Below are 15,574 nucleotides of genomic sequence, written 5' to 3'. Positions count from 1 at the left end.
TTGGTGAAACGGTCTAGACAAACTTGGTGAGCAAGCATTGTACGACTTATTTATTTCAAAAAACTGCTGAAATCCAATCGTGCAGAGAAACCATAACACGTTCTCTGTCCAATACACACTTCTGTAAAAACTCAAATGAAAATCATATTTTATGGTCAGTGGTTTTGTTGGGTAATAATATATTAACTAATGAATCTTTTAAACACGTGCAATTTACCTCGTCTCACATTAAGCACAAGTTGTGCATGGGAAGTTTAAGCCGACATATTCATCTTTTAACCATTTCTTTCCTTCTTTTAAAAAGGGAACAGATGGTGGATACAGTAGTCCATTTTTTCGGAAGTCGAAAAGGTTCACAAATGTATTTCAATTTTTTCTGATCACTATTGTTATGCCCTCGACTGCCAGCATATGATTCACTAGTGTTAGGAGTCGAACTCAGAACGTGCCCGGTAGAATACAGACCTATATTTGGATCACCCCCTTTGTGGTTCCGCTTCTTTTAACCATTTAACTTTATTTGACTATAATCAAATGGAATATTGAAAAGGTCTTAGTCAATGAAGTACCCACACGGATTAAAGAGAATACAAATGTTGATTACTTGCCTTAATACAATTCTCTAACCCCTATAATTGCAACATTTTCAACCACTCATTTCTCAGCCAACAAAACCCAGACGCCATGTCTGTCAAGAAGAGTCTCTCTCTCAACCGAGGCGGTGCGGGGAAGGGGGGAGCAGTTACAAAGAAGACAAGGAAGACTTTGTCTCTAAACAATGGTGATGCCGGGAAGAGCAGCGGAGATGTGGTTGCAGCAAAGCGGACACGCTTTGATCGTTGTTTTTCTTTCATGGAGGTTTCTACAGAACCGGGAAAATCACTTAAAGAAATGGATTCCGAGAAGTTGAAGTCAGGGATCAAGAGGTGGGCTAAGGCTGTTGTTGCATACGCCCGCCAAGTGAGCGGCCGCTTCGGAAGCTCTCACAGCGGAAGCTCTCGCGGCGAAACAAAGGCCTAGTTGAAATGTCTAAAGTATATTACTCTGTTTCAAGCGAGGTCAACATAAAGATCGATGCTTTACATCATTGTACATAGGAGTTTCAGAAAAGGATGGCACCGATCGATGCACGACATGTACTTGTATGTAAATACTTGATTTTTCACTCAAAATAATAACAAAATTGCATCACATTTCTGCTATATCTCTTAATGTGAATTTAAGCAATCCAGGGAAAAGAAATACCAGCCAATACTATACATCTACCTACAAAACAATTTCAGTCCACCACCATGAGAACAAACAAATACTAAAACCGAAATTTCAGTGCCATTTCGGCATCAACTCTGTTAAAGCTCAAGTCTTCAACCGCATTCTGGAAAAGTTCTTTTGAAGAACAATTCCGTCTTAATTTCTAGCTAATGAGACTAAGGCATCTACAAAACCCTTGACTCTCTAACCTCATTGTGACTTCTTAACATCACCAAATGTCGTCCTCGCTCCGGATATACTCTTCAAGAGCTGTTTAGAACACATGTTTACAGCATTTGTTGCGTTTTTCACACGGTTGGCTTCTACCCAAGCGGGTTCCTGCAAGAAAAACCAGTTTAATGTTTATTTGATGATCTGACCTTCCTTAATAACCATTAGTAAGTATAGTCACAAGGAAATATGCAACTGTGTTAAGAAAGGTGAGAAGGAAATCACCTCGGGAACAAAACGGGAGAAACCAAATTTGATCAACAAGAGGACATGTTCCATAACCAATATTGCAGCCAGGCCAGGCTCTATCTTCCATTTGCCCTCTTCATCATATAACCATACCAGCAGTGCACAGTTGGTGCATATAGACATAACTATGAGAAACTACAAATTGCTGACAACCACACATTAGAATGATGACGATAAACGAGCAAATAGAAAATCCAGTAAGAACGTCTTCTACCATCCAATTCTCCAGCTAGTGTTTATAATTACAGCTAATCAGAAAGAAAATCTAATACAGATCCCAACAAACATTTCTCTTCCTTCACAGGACAGAATATATAGATAAACACGAACCATAAGTACCTGAAATATGTTCAGCCAAGCTCCAATTGTTGTGGAAAATCGAGGAGTTGGTCTTCTCAACATGGCAAGAAGCTTCAACGCATCAGCCCTAATTTCAGTGATATTGTTCTGTGAAAAATGAACAACCACAACAATTAACATTAATTAACAAAATACTACTACCAGCAATATCTAACTTAAACGAATGAACAACCACAAAGCAGAATATACCAAAGTTGCGAAGGCAAAAGCAAGGGGGAATGCACAAGCAAACATCATGATCATTCCAAACTGCAATGCCACCTCCAGAAAGTCTGCAGGTCCAATCACAGTTTAAATCAGCCGGAAATATAAAAATATAATGTATTCTCATGACTACAAAATAATGAGGAAAATCAAATTATAAAGACACCAGAAAAAAGAATAAAATTGGATACACTTGATATCTTACCATCAAACAGCCCGTCTTCAAGTTCCATACCAATGCTTGCAGAATAAGAAGGCTTCAGGTACTCCTTTTCTACCCTGGAAGCAAACTGGATCTTCCCTATTGATGAACCCTTTTCACGTTTTTTCTTGCTTCTTTACACCAGAATGGCAGAACAGGTTAGGTTCATGTAAACTTAAAACTCCGAACACATAAGGGTACAAAAGATAATACAAAGTATAGACTTACCGAACTCTATATTTCTTATAACTGTACTTCAAATATGGCAAAGTGTTCTCCAACAAGTTTTCCAACACCTACAAAACATTGTCCAATACAAGAAATGAGAAAAGTAGGAAAAAGAAATGAATGAAACATGACATAGTTTACCTGAGACACAAGGAGGCGTTGAATCAAGACTTTGCGGAGAGTAGAAAAGTTGCGGTGCAAAAGGGCATGGTAGAAAACTCCTATATATGACTGCATGAAATAAAGACCAAACACCTGCCAAATACAAAAAAGTCCTTGAAGTGTAAAAACTCCTACACAAGAGAGCAAAACAGTAGCGGGGGTGGATCAGTCTCCCCTTAACCCACCTTGTAGACCAAGCTGTCAGCTCTTTTTTCTGTGTTTTCATTATTTTCATATTTAATGAGCTTAACGGAGATCTTGCCACCAATCTGTGTCAAGAACTGAATGGCAAAAAGATAAATGGTAGTCAACCCAACCCTGAAAAGAAAAGTATTGCTATAAGTGTCATCTTCATTCAGTAATTATAACATGAAAGTATCTGCAATTATATGAATGCAAGAGGACTCAGCATCTTACTTCATAATATCAGACTCAATAACCTCATAAATATGAGCATATGCCAGTTCAAATGGTAACTGAAGGCATATAATACTGAAGATAATGATAGCATCATTTCGGAATCTCATGAGTCGTCCAAACCACTCAATTCTTTGGAACATTTCTTTTTCTTTTGTTTTGTCGGTCCCCCATTTTTTTGCGAGCTCAACAGATGGTGAGGAACTCCACTCCACACCTTGCCCATACCCCAAGTCAGCTCTAACTGGATTACTAATCTGCCATCTAAACCCACAATCCAGAAAGAGGAGGTAAAGTAAGAAAAAAAGAATAAAAGAAGAGTGAAAATGAATAAGAATAGATCTAAGCCACAAGACAATTTCTTTGTAAACCAACTTACCTGGCTAAGAGGGCACTATTTTTACGTTTCCAAAACTGTGAAAACATTATAGCCCATAATATTATGCATATGAAGAAAATGGGAAGCACTAGTAACTGCAATGACCTGCGGAAACATTATGCAAGCACACAGCAGTTTCAATAAGCAAGTTGCTCAAATAAAATAAAGTTGACAGCCATCAGGGAAACTAAAAAATGATGTAGCTGACCCACCCAAAATCAAACATGTGCATGATAAGCCCAAATGCAGCTGGAAAGAGCAACCACCTTGTATACATTCCAAGGAAAGCAAAATAGATGGCGATCTACAAAGACAGTAAATTCTTGTTTAATATGTTGGGCAAAATATGGAAAAAGATAATTTTGCTAATGCAACCAGTTCACCTTTGCACCAAAGTATGCATAAATCTCATCTATTGGCTGGTTTGTGAAGTCCCACCAGTGTAGTGCCCACGTGTGAAGGAGCTTCTTCCTTTTTATTTCATCTATCAATAAAAAACCATTTTAATATAAAGTTTAACATAATGTTTAACAGATATACAAACAGTTTGAAAACTTGTCAGCATACCGTGCAAAGGAAACACTTCTTTGACAATCCTCTCTGACTCCAACTTCTGAAGTAAATACTCCCCGACTTCCCAACAAAATTCTTTATCATCAAATCTTAAAGTTACACTTGACCGGCTCTTGTTAATCTGTAAATTTAAAGTTCAATCCTTGTCAAAGACACAAATTTATGGCTAATTTTGCACACATAAATATATTTAAATTAGACTTATTCAAAGGGTTTCAGTTGCTCTCACAACAAAATTAATCAATTGGAACATCAGAGGCCAACTGGTGGTATCTATTCAACTAAAAAGTAATAATAAAGAATAAGATAAACATGAAACTGTAATGTAAAACCGAAGAGGAAGTGGAGAAACAAAACATCAGAAAGAAAAAATTGCCAATGGAACATTATTGTTTTATTATATGCCAAATACTTACAATTCCATATAATAAGTGCCTATAGCAGCGAAAACGCTCACACCAACTGAAGACCGAACCATCAGGCTGCCTCACAAAAGCATCAACCTCCTCCCATTCAAATTGTAAATCCATCCCTGAAACCAAGTCCAGCATATTAAATCCTTATCTTACGATTTTGGTTTCAACTTGTTGTTCTTTTTCTGATTAAACTGCTGCAACGGCAGCAGTGTTTTATACATATTTTACATACACGCATGCACACATACGCATGCAATAAACAAATGCAATGCAGTGTGTTGTGCTTGCTGTCCATGATGCAGCAACTAGAAAAAAATAAGCAGCAAACCATACTGACTAGCTGTCAAGGAATAATACAACATTCCTTTTTCACGTGCCCTTCCATACTGACTGCAATATTCCCTGCCATACTGACAGTATTCCATACTGTCCATTATTCCATATTGTCCATACTGTCAATACTCCCCCTCAAGCTGGATCAAGGGGGTTGATTGATCCAAGCTTGAACAATAACCGTTGAAACTGTGTAAAATCGAGAGCTTTCGTGAAAAGGTCCGCAAGTTGATCATGACTTCTAGTGTACACAGTTTCGATGACTTTGGATTGAACTTGAGTGCGGATGAAGTGGCAGTCAACTTCAATGTGTTTAGTCCGTTCATGGAAGACAGGATTGGATGCAATATGCATTGCAGCCTGGTTGTCACAGAATAAGGACATGGGTTCCTTGCTGGTGAAGCCAAGATCAAGAAGGAGACTCTTCAACCAGATGAGTTCAGAAGCTGTTGCTGCCATGGCCCGATATTCAGCTTCCGCACTGGACCGTGCAACCACTGTTTGTTTTTTACTTTTCCAGGTGACAAGGTTTCCACCTACAAAGGTACAAAAACCTGTGGTGGATTTTCGATCAAGGGAATTACCAGCCCAGTCAGCATCGGTATAGGCCAGAATGTTGTTAGACTCATTTTTCTGCATGAGTATGCCTCTGCCGATCGAGCCCTTGAGATATCGGAGGATTCTCTTGACAATTTCCCAATGAACCAATGTAGGAGAATGCATAAACTGACTGATAAGGCTAACGGAGTAAGCAATATCAGGCCTTGTGATAGTGAGGTAAATGAGTTTCCCAACCATGCGTTGATACACATTAGGATTTGATAGGGGTTTACCTGGAGCATCCAATTGAAGTTTGCTAGCAAGTGGGGTGCGAGCAGGTTTGCAGTTGACCATATGTGCTTCTTTAAGAAGGTCAAGAACATACCTCCTTTGATTCAAGAATAGACCCTTGGAAGAGGTAGCCATCTCAATTCCCAGAAAATATTTCAAGGTTCCCAAGTCTTTAATGGCAAATTGTTGGTGAAGCGACCGTTTAAGAGCCTCGAGTTCATCCATGTTGTCCCCCGTGATGATAAGGTCGTCAACATATATAAGAACTATGAGCTTCCCTTGGACACCACTTCGAACAAAGAGAGAGGAGTCAGCATGACTCCTTTTGAACCCTGCCACTTCAAGAACGGAGCTCAGTTTGGCGTACCAAGCTCGAGGAGACTGTTTAAGTCCATATATAGCTTTATGAAGCTTGCAGACTTTGGTAGGTTCTTGTTCTTGGGGGTGTCCTGGAGGTAGCTTCATGTACACCTCTTCTTGAAGCTCACCGTGAAGAAATGCGTTTTTAACATCCATTTGAAACAAGGGCCAGTCGTGGTTGACTGCTACTGATAACAACACCCTTACTGTGTTCATTTTGGCGACGGGAGCAAAAGTCTCCTTGTAATCAATACCGTAGGTTTGAGTGAACCCCCGTGCAACCAATCGTGCCTTGTGTCTTTCAATGGTACCATTGGAATTGAATTTGGTCTTGTAAATCCATCTACTCCCTACGGCTTTCTTCCCTTTGGGAAGGTCTACCACACTCCAGGTTTGATTTTCGTTCAGTGCTTTGAGCTCATTCTGCATGGCTTCTCTCCACACGGGCATACATACTGCTTCTTGAAAGTTTTTAGGCTCAACATTATTTGTCACCTGACTTAGGAAGGATGCATGAGATGCTGACAGTTTGTGATAAGTAAGAGCTTCAGAAATGGGATGCCTTGCACTGTAAGTGATGTACTCTTGCAGCCGTAGAGGAGGATTGCGATCGCGAGTTGGGTTCCTTTTTGGTGCTGCTACAATTGGTTGTGTGGCAACAACTGGTGCTGGGGCACGAGGTATATCTTCACTGACCATCTCATCAACTGGGGAATCACTTATAGGGTGGTATGGTGGGGTGTCTGTATGGATTTCAGCAAGAGTTGGTAGTGGAAAAATATCCATTAGACTCTCCCCCTGAGAACTATTCGGGGAGTGATTGTTGAAGAAAGGAACTAGTTCATCAAACCGTACATCCCTAGAAACAACCAGCTTCCCAGTGTGTGGGTTATAACATTTGTATCCCTTTTGAGAACTCGAGTACCCCATAAACACACACTTGATAGCTCGAGGTTCGAGTTTATCACGATGATTTGCTTGAACGTGAACATAACAAGTGCATCCAAAAATCCTGAAATGAGTTAAATCAGCAGTTCTTCCCTTCATAACTTCAAAGGGTGATTTGGAATTCAGGACACGAGTGGGAAGTCTGTTAATGATATAGGCTGCAGTGAGGAGTGCTTGGGACCAGAATCTCTTGGGAACTTGCATCTGAAACATAAGAGACCTAGTTTTCTCCAATAAATCCCTATTCTTGCGTTCGGCAACACCATTTTGTTGTGGTGTACCCACACAACTAGTTTGATGCAAGATACCATGACTGCTCAAGTAGTTTGACAGATTATTGGAGGTATACTCGGTGCCATTATCTGACCGTAAGGTATATATTTTTGAGGAGAATTGGTTGGTTATTAGCTTATGAAAGTCTTGAAAAGCTGTAAAAAATTCACTTTTAGACTTTAAGAGATATAACCAGGTAACCCTAGAGTAGTCATCTATGAATGTAACAAAATACTTGTACCCATCAAATGACTCAACACGGGTAGGTCCCCAAATATCTGAGTGTACAACTTCAAAGAGTTTACTGGTTCTAGATTTAGAGGGTACAAAAGGTAGCCTAGTGGCTTTTGACATTTGACAGATCTCACACTCATGTGTGTTGGTACAATAATTTGGAAATAATTTAGACATTACTGGTTCGGAGGGATGAGCGAGACGTTGGTGCCAAAGTTGATGCTTCTGGACATGGCTTAGGGTGGCAATGGGTTCCTTAATTTGATTGAACTCCTTTGAGATGTAGTACAGACCATTTAAGAAAAAACCCTCACCAATCTTCTTCTGAGTGACTCGATCCTGAAACACAACTGTGTGAGGAGAAAAAATAGCAAGACAGTTCAAAGTATGTGTGATGTTTCCTATGGACAGAAGCTGAAATGGAAATGAGGGTACATATAGTGCCGTAGACTCTACATCACTCCCCATCAATTTAATTTTTCCTTTTCCTAGGACTGGTTCCCCTTTTCCATTTGCTACAGACACATGAGTAGGATTAGGTAATTTTTGAAACTCATGGAGACAAGCTTGGTTGTTGGTTATATGGTCAGTGGCACCTGAGTCTACAATCCAAAAATCGTGTGTGAGATTGAGAGCCGTGGAAAGTGCACAAATGATACCTGGGATATTGCCGGATGTAGTGGTGTTTGAATTTGCCAAAAAACCAGCAAATTTTCCAAGCATTTCTGTGGAATTTTCCGTGGTGACATTGTTACCCTCAGCGATATCACTCTTCTTTTGGAGAAAGGCGGCAAACTCATTGATCAGGGAGAAAGGGCTTGAGGTGAAGTTTGACATCTCTTTAGATTGGAAGGCTTTAGGCGTAAACCCTTTCCCATCCCTGATCATTTTTCCTTCCTTGTTAAACTTAGGTTTTAACTCAGGGTGTAAAATCCAGCATTTTTCCCTTACGTGCCCCTTGGTGTTGCAGTATGTGCATTTCCAGTCAGCTTTCTTTCCATTAAAAAACCTTTCACTAGTGAAGTTGTGGTTACTGGTGAAAGCCCTAGCTTCTGGGCTAGACCGAGGCTCAACATGCATTACTTTCCTTCGAGTTTCCTCTCTTTGGACTGCATGACACACGTTGACGAACGATGGTAGCTCAGGAGTCATTAGTAAGTGGCTACGCAAGTCTTCATACTCAACTCCCAAGCTTGCCAATAGTTGGAACACTTTATCTTCATCAGCCCTTTTCAAGAGTGCAGCGGATTCAGTGGTGTGTGGACGGTATAGATCAAGTTCATTCCACATAGATTTCATGCTTCCAAGATGCTGAATGAAAGTTTGATTACCTTGCTTAAGTCCAGCGAGGCTTTTCTTCAGTTCAAACACACGGGCAGCATTGTGTTGACTGCCGTACATTTCTTTGATCGATTCCCATAAGATGTGTGAAGAATCTGAGTAGCTGAAGATCTCGGACAACTTGGGCTCCATCGAGTTAAGTATCCAGGACATAACAAGCTGGTCATTTGAGTGCCATGCATCAAAGTTAGCTGAGGAAGAATCTGGAGGCTTGATGGTTCCATTTACGTACCCTAGTTTCGATCTTCCTCCTAGAGCAAGAGATATAGCTCGTGACCATGGCAAGTAGTTGAACTCATTCAACAACACGGTGCACAGTCGTGGGTTGCTCTCCCCGTGTATCATGTTGGCTGGTGTTAGGGTTGAGGAACTTGTAGCCTCAGAACTAGATGGGATATCTTCTGCCATCACAACAAATGATGAACAGAGGATGAAGAACAGGCTAGAAGAATAAACAACAGAGGCAGGACCCTATGGTTCCTGCTCTGATACCATCTTACGATTTTGGTTTCAACTTGTTGTTCTTTTTCTGATTAAACTGCTGCAACGGCAGCAGTGTTTTATACATATTTTACATACACGCATGCACACATACGCATGCAATAAACAAATGCAATGCAGTGTGTTGTGCTTGCTGTCCATGATGCAGCAACTAGAAAAAAATAAGCAGCAAACCATACTGACTAGCTGTCAAGGAATAATACAACATTCCTTTTTCACGTGCCCTTCCATACTGACTGCAATATTCCCTGCCATACTGACAGTATTCCATACTGTCCATTATTCCATATTGTCCATACTGTCAATACCTTAAGTGAAAGAAATCGTATCCCAAATGTCATGCTTAATAGATAAGAAGCTTTGAATTTTGAAAGCCAACTTGAACAGAACTGGATCATTACCGATAGCAGTCCGCTTTTTAATCTGCAACTCAGCTGCAGCCCTCCCCAGCGTCTCCAAAGGTGCTGCCAGCTGAAACAAAGAAGGCTAAGCTCTAGAAAGTAGAACCCAAACTCAAGAAAGAGTATAAACAAAACACTGCCCAATTGTATGTACCATTTTCATTCAGCAAACAACCAAACGAGACACGAATAATGTTGGGTTATCAACTTATCATAAACTGGCAAGAAAAGTTCTGATTTACAATTCAGAATCTAAAAAATATTAGCAAAAGGAACCCTTTTTTTTCTTCAGGGTCAGATTAGCAAAAGGCCCCGAAATTTATTCCTTTTTAAGAAATATGATTCTTTCAGTAATAAAGTATTTAACTTTCCTTTCCTATTAAGCAATATCATAAAACTATTTACAGAATCTGCTGTCAAGAGCCAATTGCATACAAGTCAATTCCTAAAAACCCAAATAAAAATCATTGTCGGAGTATACAAGAACAAAGGAATATCGCTCTCATTGCACCAAAGTTCGAATTTAACAGAGATTACAATATCGCTCCAACAAAAATGATAACAAATTGAAAGAAAACATGCAAATGTATAAAAAGCAAACCTTGATGAACTCATCGACAACGCCGTGCACTCTCTCAACAACCAAACCCAAATTCCTGAACTCCTCCACCAAAACCTCCACACAATCAGAAGTTTTATCTTCCTCTTTCACATTTCGCTTCGGAACCACCACCCCAATCTCGAAAGCAGTTTGTTCCTCCTCGACGGCGTTCATCTCCTGCCCACCACCAAACAACTTCACCACCTCAGAGAACAGCCAAATGGGTCCCAAATTTCAAGATCAAAACAGTGCCCAAATCACCAAAAGACGTGAACTTTGCAGAAACCGGCTTAAATGGCGAAGTGGGCAATTACATTTGGAAAATGTTCGAGCTATTCGGAGCCAAAAGACACAAATTTTTCTGACGAAACGGGTCGAATTGCGAAACGGGTCGTTAAGTTTTAGGCAAATGTCGGGCTCTGTGTGCTCAGATCAAACATAAAAGTTCAAATGGGAGTCCAATTGGATTGCAAATGTTGCAAAGCAATGTGGGTTTCTAGAGAGAGAGAGAGAGAGAGAGAGAGAGGAATGGAGGACTACAGGTGGCTGAGCAGTTGGGCATTCGGGCCGAGGAGTTGGGGAGGGACAGACACATAGGATGGTGAGGAAGGAGGAGGACACGTGGGTTCTGACATGTTTCTTTTGTTTTTGTGCTTTGCCCTTTGACTAACTATTTTACGAGTATTTAATTTGATTTATTCTTTAATTTTAAGTAATTCCACACAAATTATTTAATACATTACATAGTTTATAAATTTAATTAAAAAATTAATCTGCTTAACATCATTCTTTCTTTTTAAATGCATCGAGATTTCAAATTTTAGAGAGAGGACTTCAAATGTCAAAGCCTAATTCAATATTATTCGTTTAAACATTTCAAATTTTAAATTTTAAATTTCAAACTTTAGTATGCACAATACATAACTTATGCTACTAAAATCCATCAACTTTTGCTAAAAGGGAAGTACATAAGATGCTTTTAATTTTTTGGGTGTGGCTCCAATACTTCGTAAATTTAAATGCATTGAGATATTAAAGAGTTAAATGAAAGTGATAAATGTATAATATATGCTAAGAAATGCTAAGGAAACTTTCTTAACTTTTTATAGGCTCGATGTTTCATTTTACGTTACATTAATCATAACGTTAATATAAATTTTTCTCAAACTTTCATGGTATGTTAATGTTTTGATAATGTAAAGAGACTAAATTTGCAGACAAAATTTTGTAAACTAAATAATATGAAAGTTGATGATCGAATTATTACTTAATCATTGATAAACATGTTCACTTCTAATTGGTGACACATCATTTAATTTGCAAATTTTATCTACAAATTTTATCTCTTTAGCATTACCTGTTCTGAATAATGCTACCCTAGCATTACTCTGTCGTCCTTCCCTTTATTTCTACTTCAAGTAACAAAAATGATGGAAAACTTAGTATCATAAGAAAACATGACAATCCAGTGTTCCACATTTGTCTTCTAATGTTTTTGCTTGTTTGAGCACTCTTCACTCTTGAGCTTTCAAAATGTTCTAATCTTCACTTATAGCTATTCAATTATATTTTAGAAAAACTAATGAAAATAACTTGAAAACTTTGAGTTTTAACGATAAGGACAAAATAAAGGATAAAGTGAATAATACCATGATTGACTTTTTAGTGTAAAAATGTGGTTTTTCGTTAAAGTAAACAACATCGGTAGCTTTTCGTTGTATGAGGGCCATTTTTTGGGTAGTATAATCATATATTGCATTGTTTCTCTCCATACGTATTGGTGCAAGAAAAATGTTAAGAGGCTTCTCAAAACAGGAATCTTTACGTACTTTTTGCTGCATCACGATTTAACGTCAATTTTCATGTTAACATTATAAAACATTGTGCCAAAAACATAAAGTGACAAAAAATCTATAAAGAGTCTAACTTTTAAGAGAGTCTCCTTAACATTTTTCTTGTTGCAATTTACATCAACGTTTAAAAATTATTTTGTAGCAAGCTTGTTGGCTGTTGAATATTTCACAATCCACTGTAAATTATAATTCATATGTATATTGGAATAAAATTTACACATATAATAAAAATAAACCCGAGTCTAACAGGGTGAGTTTGACCAATAATATTTAAGTACTCACTAGTGAATGTTCTATGTACTCACTTTTTGATTAGATCAAATAAAAATATGTCATGTGTTCATTGTTTTTTAAACTAATAAAAACATGTGTTAAAATATCTTGAGTGTCTAATTCCAATATATGAAGGATGATAGTATTCAGACACTCATTTTTGCTTATTGATATTCTTCAATTTCTTTGATTCGACAGTAGAAAATTAAGAGAGGTGTGTTAGATGTAAAAATAAGTGTGTAAAAAGTACTACACATAATGAAAATCAAACTAATATAAATATATTTGAGCAAAAAAAAAAAAAAAAAAAAAAAAAAAACTTACAGAAACCAATTTGGAAGGCCTTGGAACTAGAAATCTTCAAAGTTGGTAAGTAATCTGCAAGACCAACTAACCTCAAAAATGAGGGCGCATCAATGTGGTGTATGCTAAGAACTATTTCGACGATCAAATCAGTGACTGGAATTCAACCGAATCAGTGGACCAACATAGCTGCGTTGCCACTGGCGTATATTCCAAATTACCGCAGAAGTTGGTCGGATTGCCTCCTCCTCCTAACTCCTCCTCCGTTGAATGGAGCTGGGTTCCCCGTTCTGCAATCAAGCTGCTCACATGGCAGCTACTTTGATGGATTCGAGGGTGTGCTGGTCTTAGTTCTCTCTCGCACCGGCCCGCCCACAGGCTTTCCTTTGGCGGAGGTCTGATAGCTAAGTTCTATCAGCCTCCCCTTGGTTTGGTCACCACTAGGGTGCTGGAAGTGTGTTTGTTTTTAGGTAGGGTTTCATGTCTCCTAGTTTGTATCGGCATCACTCTTCTTTGTAGTCGGCGCGTTCACTTGGGTTTTTCCGGCCCTTCTTGTATTTGTTGTGCCTGTTTTGGGCTTGAAGATCCTTCTAGGTCGACTAATGATTGTAAACTACTTGTTTGTACAACGATATATTATATGCACTCGGACTCGTTATCAAATTTGTTTTATCAAAAAAAAAAAAGAAAAAATATTTGAAGGACAAAAATCTTTAGCAAAACCATTGGCCATACAATCAAATCTAAAAGCTTCCATAGCCGATCTAGGAAGCCAAGAGTTCCAAAATCAAGGGTTAAAGAACGACCCACATAGGCCAAAGCGTCAACATCAACATTCGCCTCTCTGAAGATGTGGTTCCAACTAATGGTTCGAAAATTTGAGGCAAAACCCTTGATATCACCGACAGTTTAATGCCCCAGCTCCAATTTTTTCAAAACAAAAAACCCTTGATATGCACTCGAACTCGTTATCAGTGTAACTCAAACATAAAACCTATTACTCATAAATGACAAAAAATATCACTACGTACGTTATAAATTTCAAATTTTGTAAAAACATAATTGCAAGCGAGGCCCAAAATATTGCACATAAGGGCCCAAAACAGCAAGGTGGGAAACGTCGGCCTAGCCCTCTATTGACGTCTCTGAGACACGGACGCGAAACGCGTGTATCGAAGTCCAAAAACGCACGAAAGCTCGGATCTTTCTTCCTCCGATCAGAAAACCAAAACCCTAGAAAATCAAATTCCCCCAAAAAAATCCCCAAATTCCGCCATGGGAAACACCGAGAAGCTGATGAACCAGATCATGGAGCTCAAATTCACCTCCAAGTCGCTCCAGCGCCAGTCCAGGAAGTGCGAGAAGGAGGAGAAAGCTGAGAAGCTCAAGATCAAGAAGGCAATGGAGAAAGGAAACGTCGACGGCGCCCGGATCTACGCCGAGAACGCGATCCGGAAGCGCACTGAGCAGATGAACTACCTCCGCCTCGCCTCGCGGCTCGACGCCGTGGTGGCGCGGCTTGACACCCAGGCCAAGATGTTCACCATCAACAAGTCAATGGGCAATATCGTCAAATCGCTCGAGTCGTCGCTGGCCACTGGAAACCTCCAGAAGATGTCGGAGACCATGGACTCGTTCGAGAAGCAGTTTGTGAACATGGAGGTCCAGGCCGAGTTCATGGAGACCGCCATGGCTGGCTCCACCTCGCTTTCGACACCGGAAGGTGAGGTCAATAGCTTGATGCAACAGGTTGCGGATGACTATGGGCTTGAGGTGTCTGTCGGCCTGCCTCAGGCAGCTGCTCATGCCGTGCCTGCCAAGGAAACGGAGAAGGTCGACGAGGACGACCTCTCCAGGAGGCTTGCGGAGCTCAAGGCTAGAGGTTAAATTAGGAAAGCGGTCAGCTTGCATTGCGAATTCGATATATATGATATGCTATGTGTTTGTGGTGATTGCCAATTATGAGTTATGACTCATGTTGGAACAATTTATAACTTGATATTTGTGTATATTTGACAATTTGAATTCGCTATGATATATGACTACGTGGGCTTTCGTTGCATTCGAGTCACATTGTTTGCATTTATTTTGTTTTGTATGTATAATAGATATATGCATGTGTGCCTGTCGTTACTGGGGAAGGGGCTTGTAACTTTTCTTGATTGAGTGGATTTGACCGATTGGGACTGGTTGGATGTTGCTGCTTTTGCTGTTTCGCTCTGGGATGAACACCATTTGGTTCTGAGTGCTATTTGGAATGTGATATATGAATACATTTGTGTATGGACATAACTATTTCGACATAGGATTACTGAATGTTGTACATGGGCGCCAGTGTTTTTAGGTCTAAGGTACATAGTGATTTCTGTTGATTGGAATTAGGATTAATGTTTCTGTGAAGTATAGGTATGTTAGTTGGCTGAATTTGCTTTTAATGTTCTTATGCGCCCTTCACGCGTTTTGAGCAAGGATGTGATTTGATGTCTGTGTGCTCTATTTGTGCTTGGGGTTTTTGCATCTGATCTTGAACTTTGAATGGCTCGATTAGGGCTTGTAAAAAGCTTCTGTGTAATTGTGCGTTACGGTCAGAGAAATTTCTGTTGTTTCATATATGTGTTTGATGCCATGAAAATTTTCTTTCCTTTTATTT

General features: G+C 39.4%; 2 protein-coding genes across 4 annotated transcripts; one reads left to right on the top strand and one right to left on the bottom strand.

Moving 5' to 3' along the window:
• Window positions 1–1,137: 1,137 nt before the first annotated feature.
• On the bottom strand, window positions 1,138–13,574 carry LOC103957144 (anoctamin-like protein At1g73020). 3 transcript variants are annotated; one of them, XM_048587159.1, is made up of 17 exons: window positions 13,017–13,570; window positions 10,496–10,672; window positions 9,895–9,964; window positions 4,673–4,788; window positions 4,251–4,377; window positions 4,067–4,167; window positions 3,896–3,987; window positions 3,684–3,788; window positions 3,305–3,568; window positions 3,073–3,205; window positions 2,867–2,980; window positions 2,726–2,793; window positions 2,501–2,631; window positions 2,281–2,363; window positions 2,071–2,178; window positions 1,708–1,866; window positions 1,138–1,590 (listed from the first exon to the last, which is right to left on the bottom strand). In XM_048587159.1, exons 2-17 carry the CDS (start codon window positions 10,667–10,669, stop codon window positions 1,462–1,464), a joined length of 1,974 nt encoding a protein of 657 aa, XP_048443116.1. In that variant the 5' UTR covers window positions 10,670–10,672; window positions 13,017–13,570; the 3' UTR covers window positions 1,138–1,461. The 3 variants fall into 3 exon arrangements, 2 of the variants coding, with proteins under 2 accessions (XP_048443116.1, XP_009367511.2); XM_009369236.3 differs by having other exon boundaries at window positions 12,946–13,569; XR_007259471.1 differs by having other exon boundaries at window positions 1,448–1,590; window positions 1,708–1,876; window positions 12,946–13,574.
• Window positions 13,575–14,080: 506 nt separating this feature from the next.
• On the top strand, window positions 14,081–14,986 carry LOC103957143 (ESCRT-related protein CHMP1B). Its single transcript, XM_009369235.2, has one exon. It carries the CDS (start codon window positions 14,200–14,202, stop codon window positions 14,809–14,811), a length of 612 nt encoding a protein of 203 aa, XP_009367510.1. The 5' UTR covers window positions 14,081–14,199; the 3' UTR covers window positions 14,812–14,986.
• Window positions 14,987–15,574: the final 588 nt, after the last annotated feature.

This window comes from the organism of the source record quoted next, unplaced genomic scaffold (genome assembly GCF_019419815.1).
Source record: "Pyrus x bretschneideri cultivar Hongxiangsu unplaced genomic scaffold, Pyrus_bretschneideri_v1 Contig26, whole genome shotgun sequence".
Lineage (NCBI taxonomy): Eukaryota > Viridiplantae > Streptophyta > Magnoliopsida > Rosales > Rosaceae > Pyrus > Pyrus x bretschneideri.
The sequence above is the reverse complement of the archived record's forward strand: the minus strand, read 5'-3'. Positions and strand labels throughout refer to the sequence as shown.

What these genes read in the sequence shown, in the direction of transcription:
- LOC103957143 (XM_009369235.2), top strand. Translation starts at nt 14,200, where the DNA reads ATGGGAAACACCGAGAAGCTGATGAACCAGATCATGGAGCTCAAATTC.
- LOC103957144 (XM_048587159.1), bottom strand. Translation starts at nt 10,669, where the DNA reads ATGAACGCCGTCGAGGAGGAACAAACTGCTTTCGAGATTGGGGTGGTG. An exon ending in GGCACTTATTATATGGAATT is followed by an intron (nt 4,378 to 4,672) that starts GTAAGTATTTGG and finishes TTAAATTTACAG; the next exon opens with ATTAACAAGAGCCGGTCAAG. An exon ending in AGAAGTGTTTCCTTTGCACG is followed by an intron (nt 4,168 to 4,250) that starts GTATGCTGACAA and finishes TTTTATTGATAG; the next exon opens with ATGAAATAAAAAGGAAGAAG.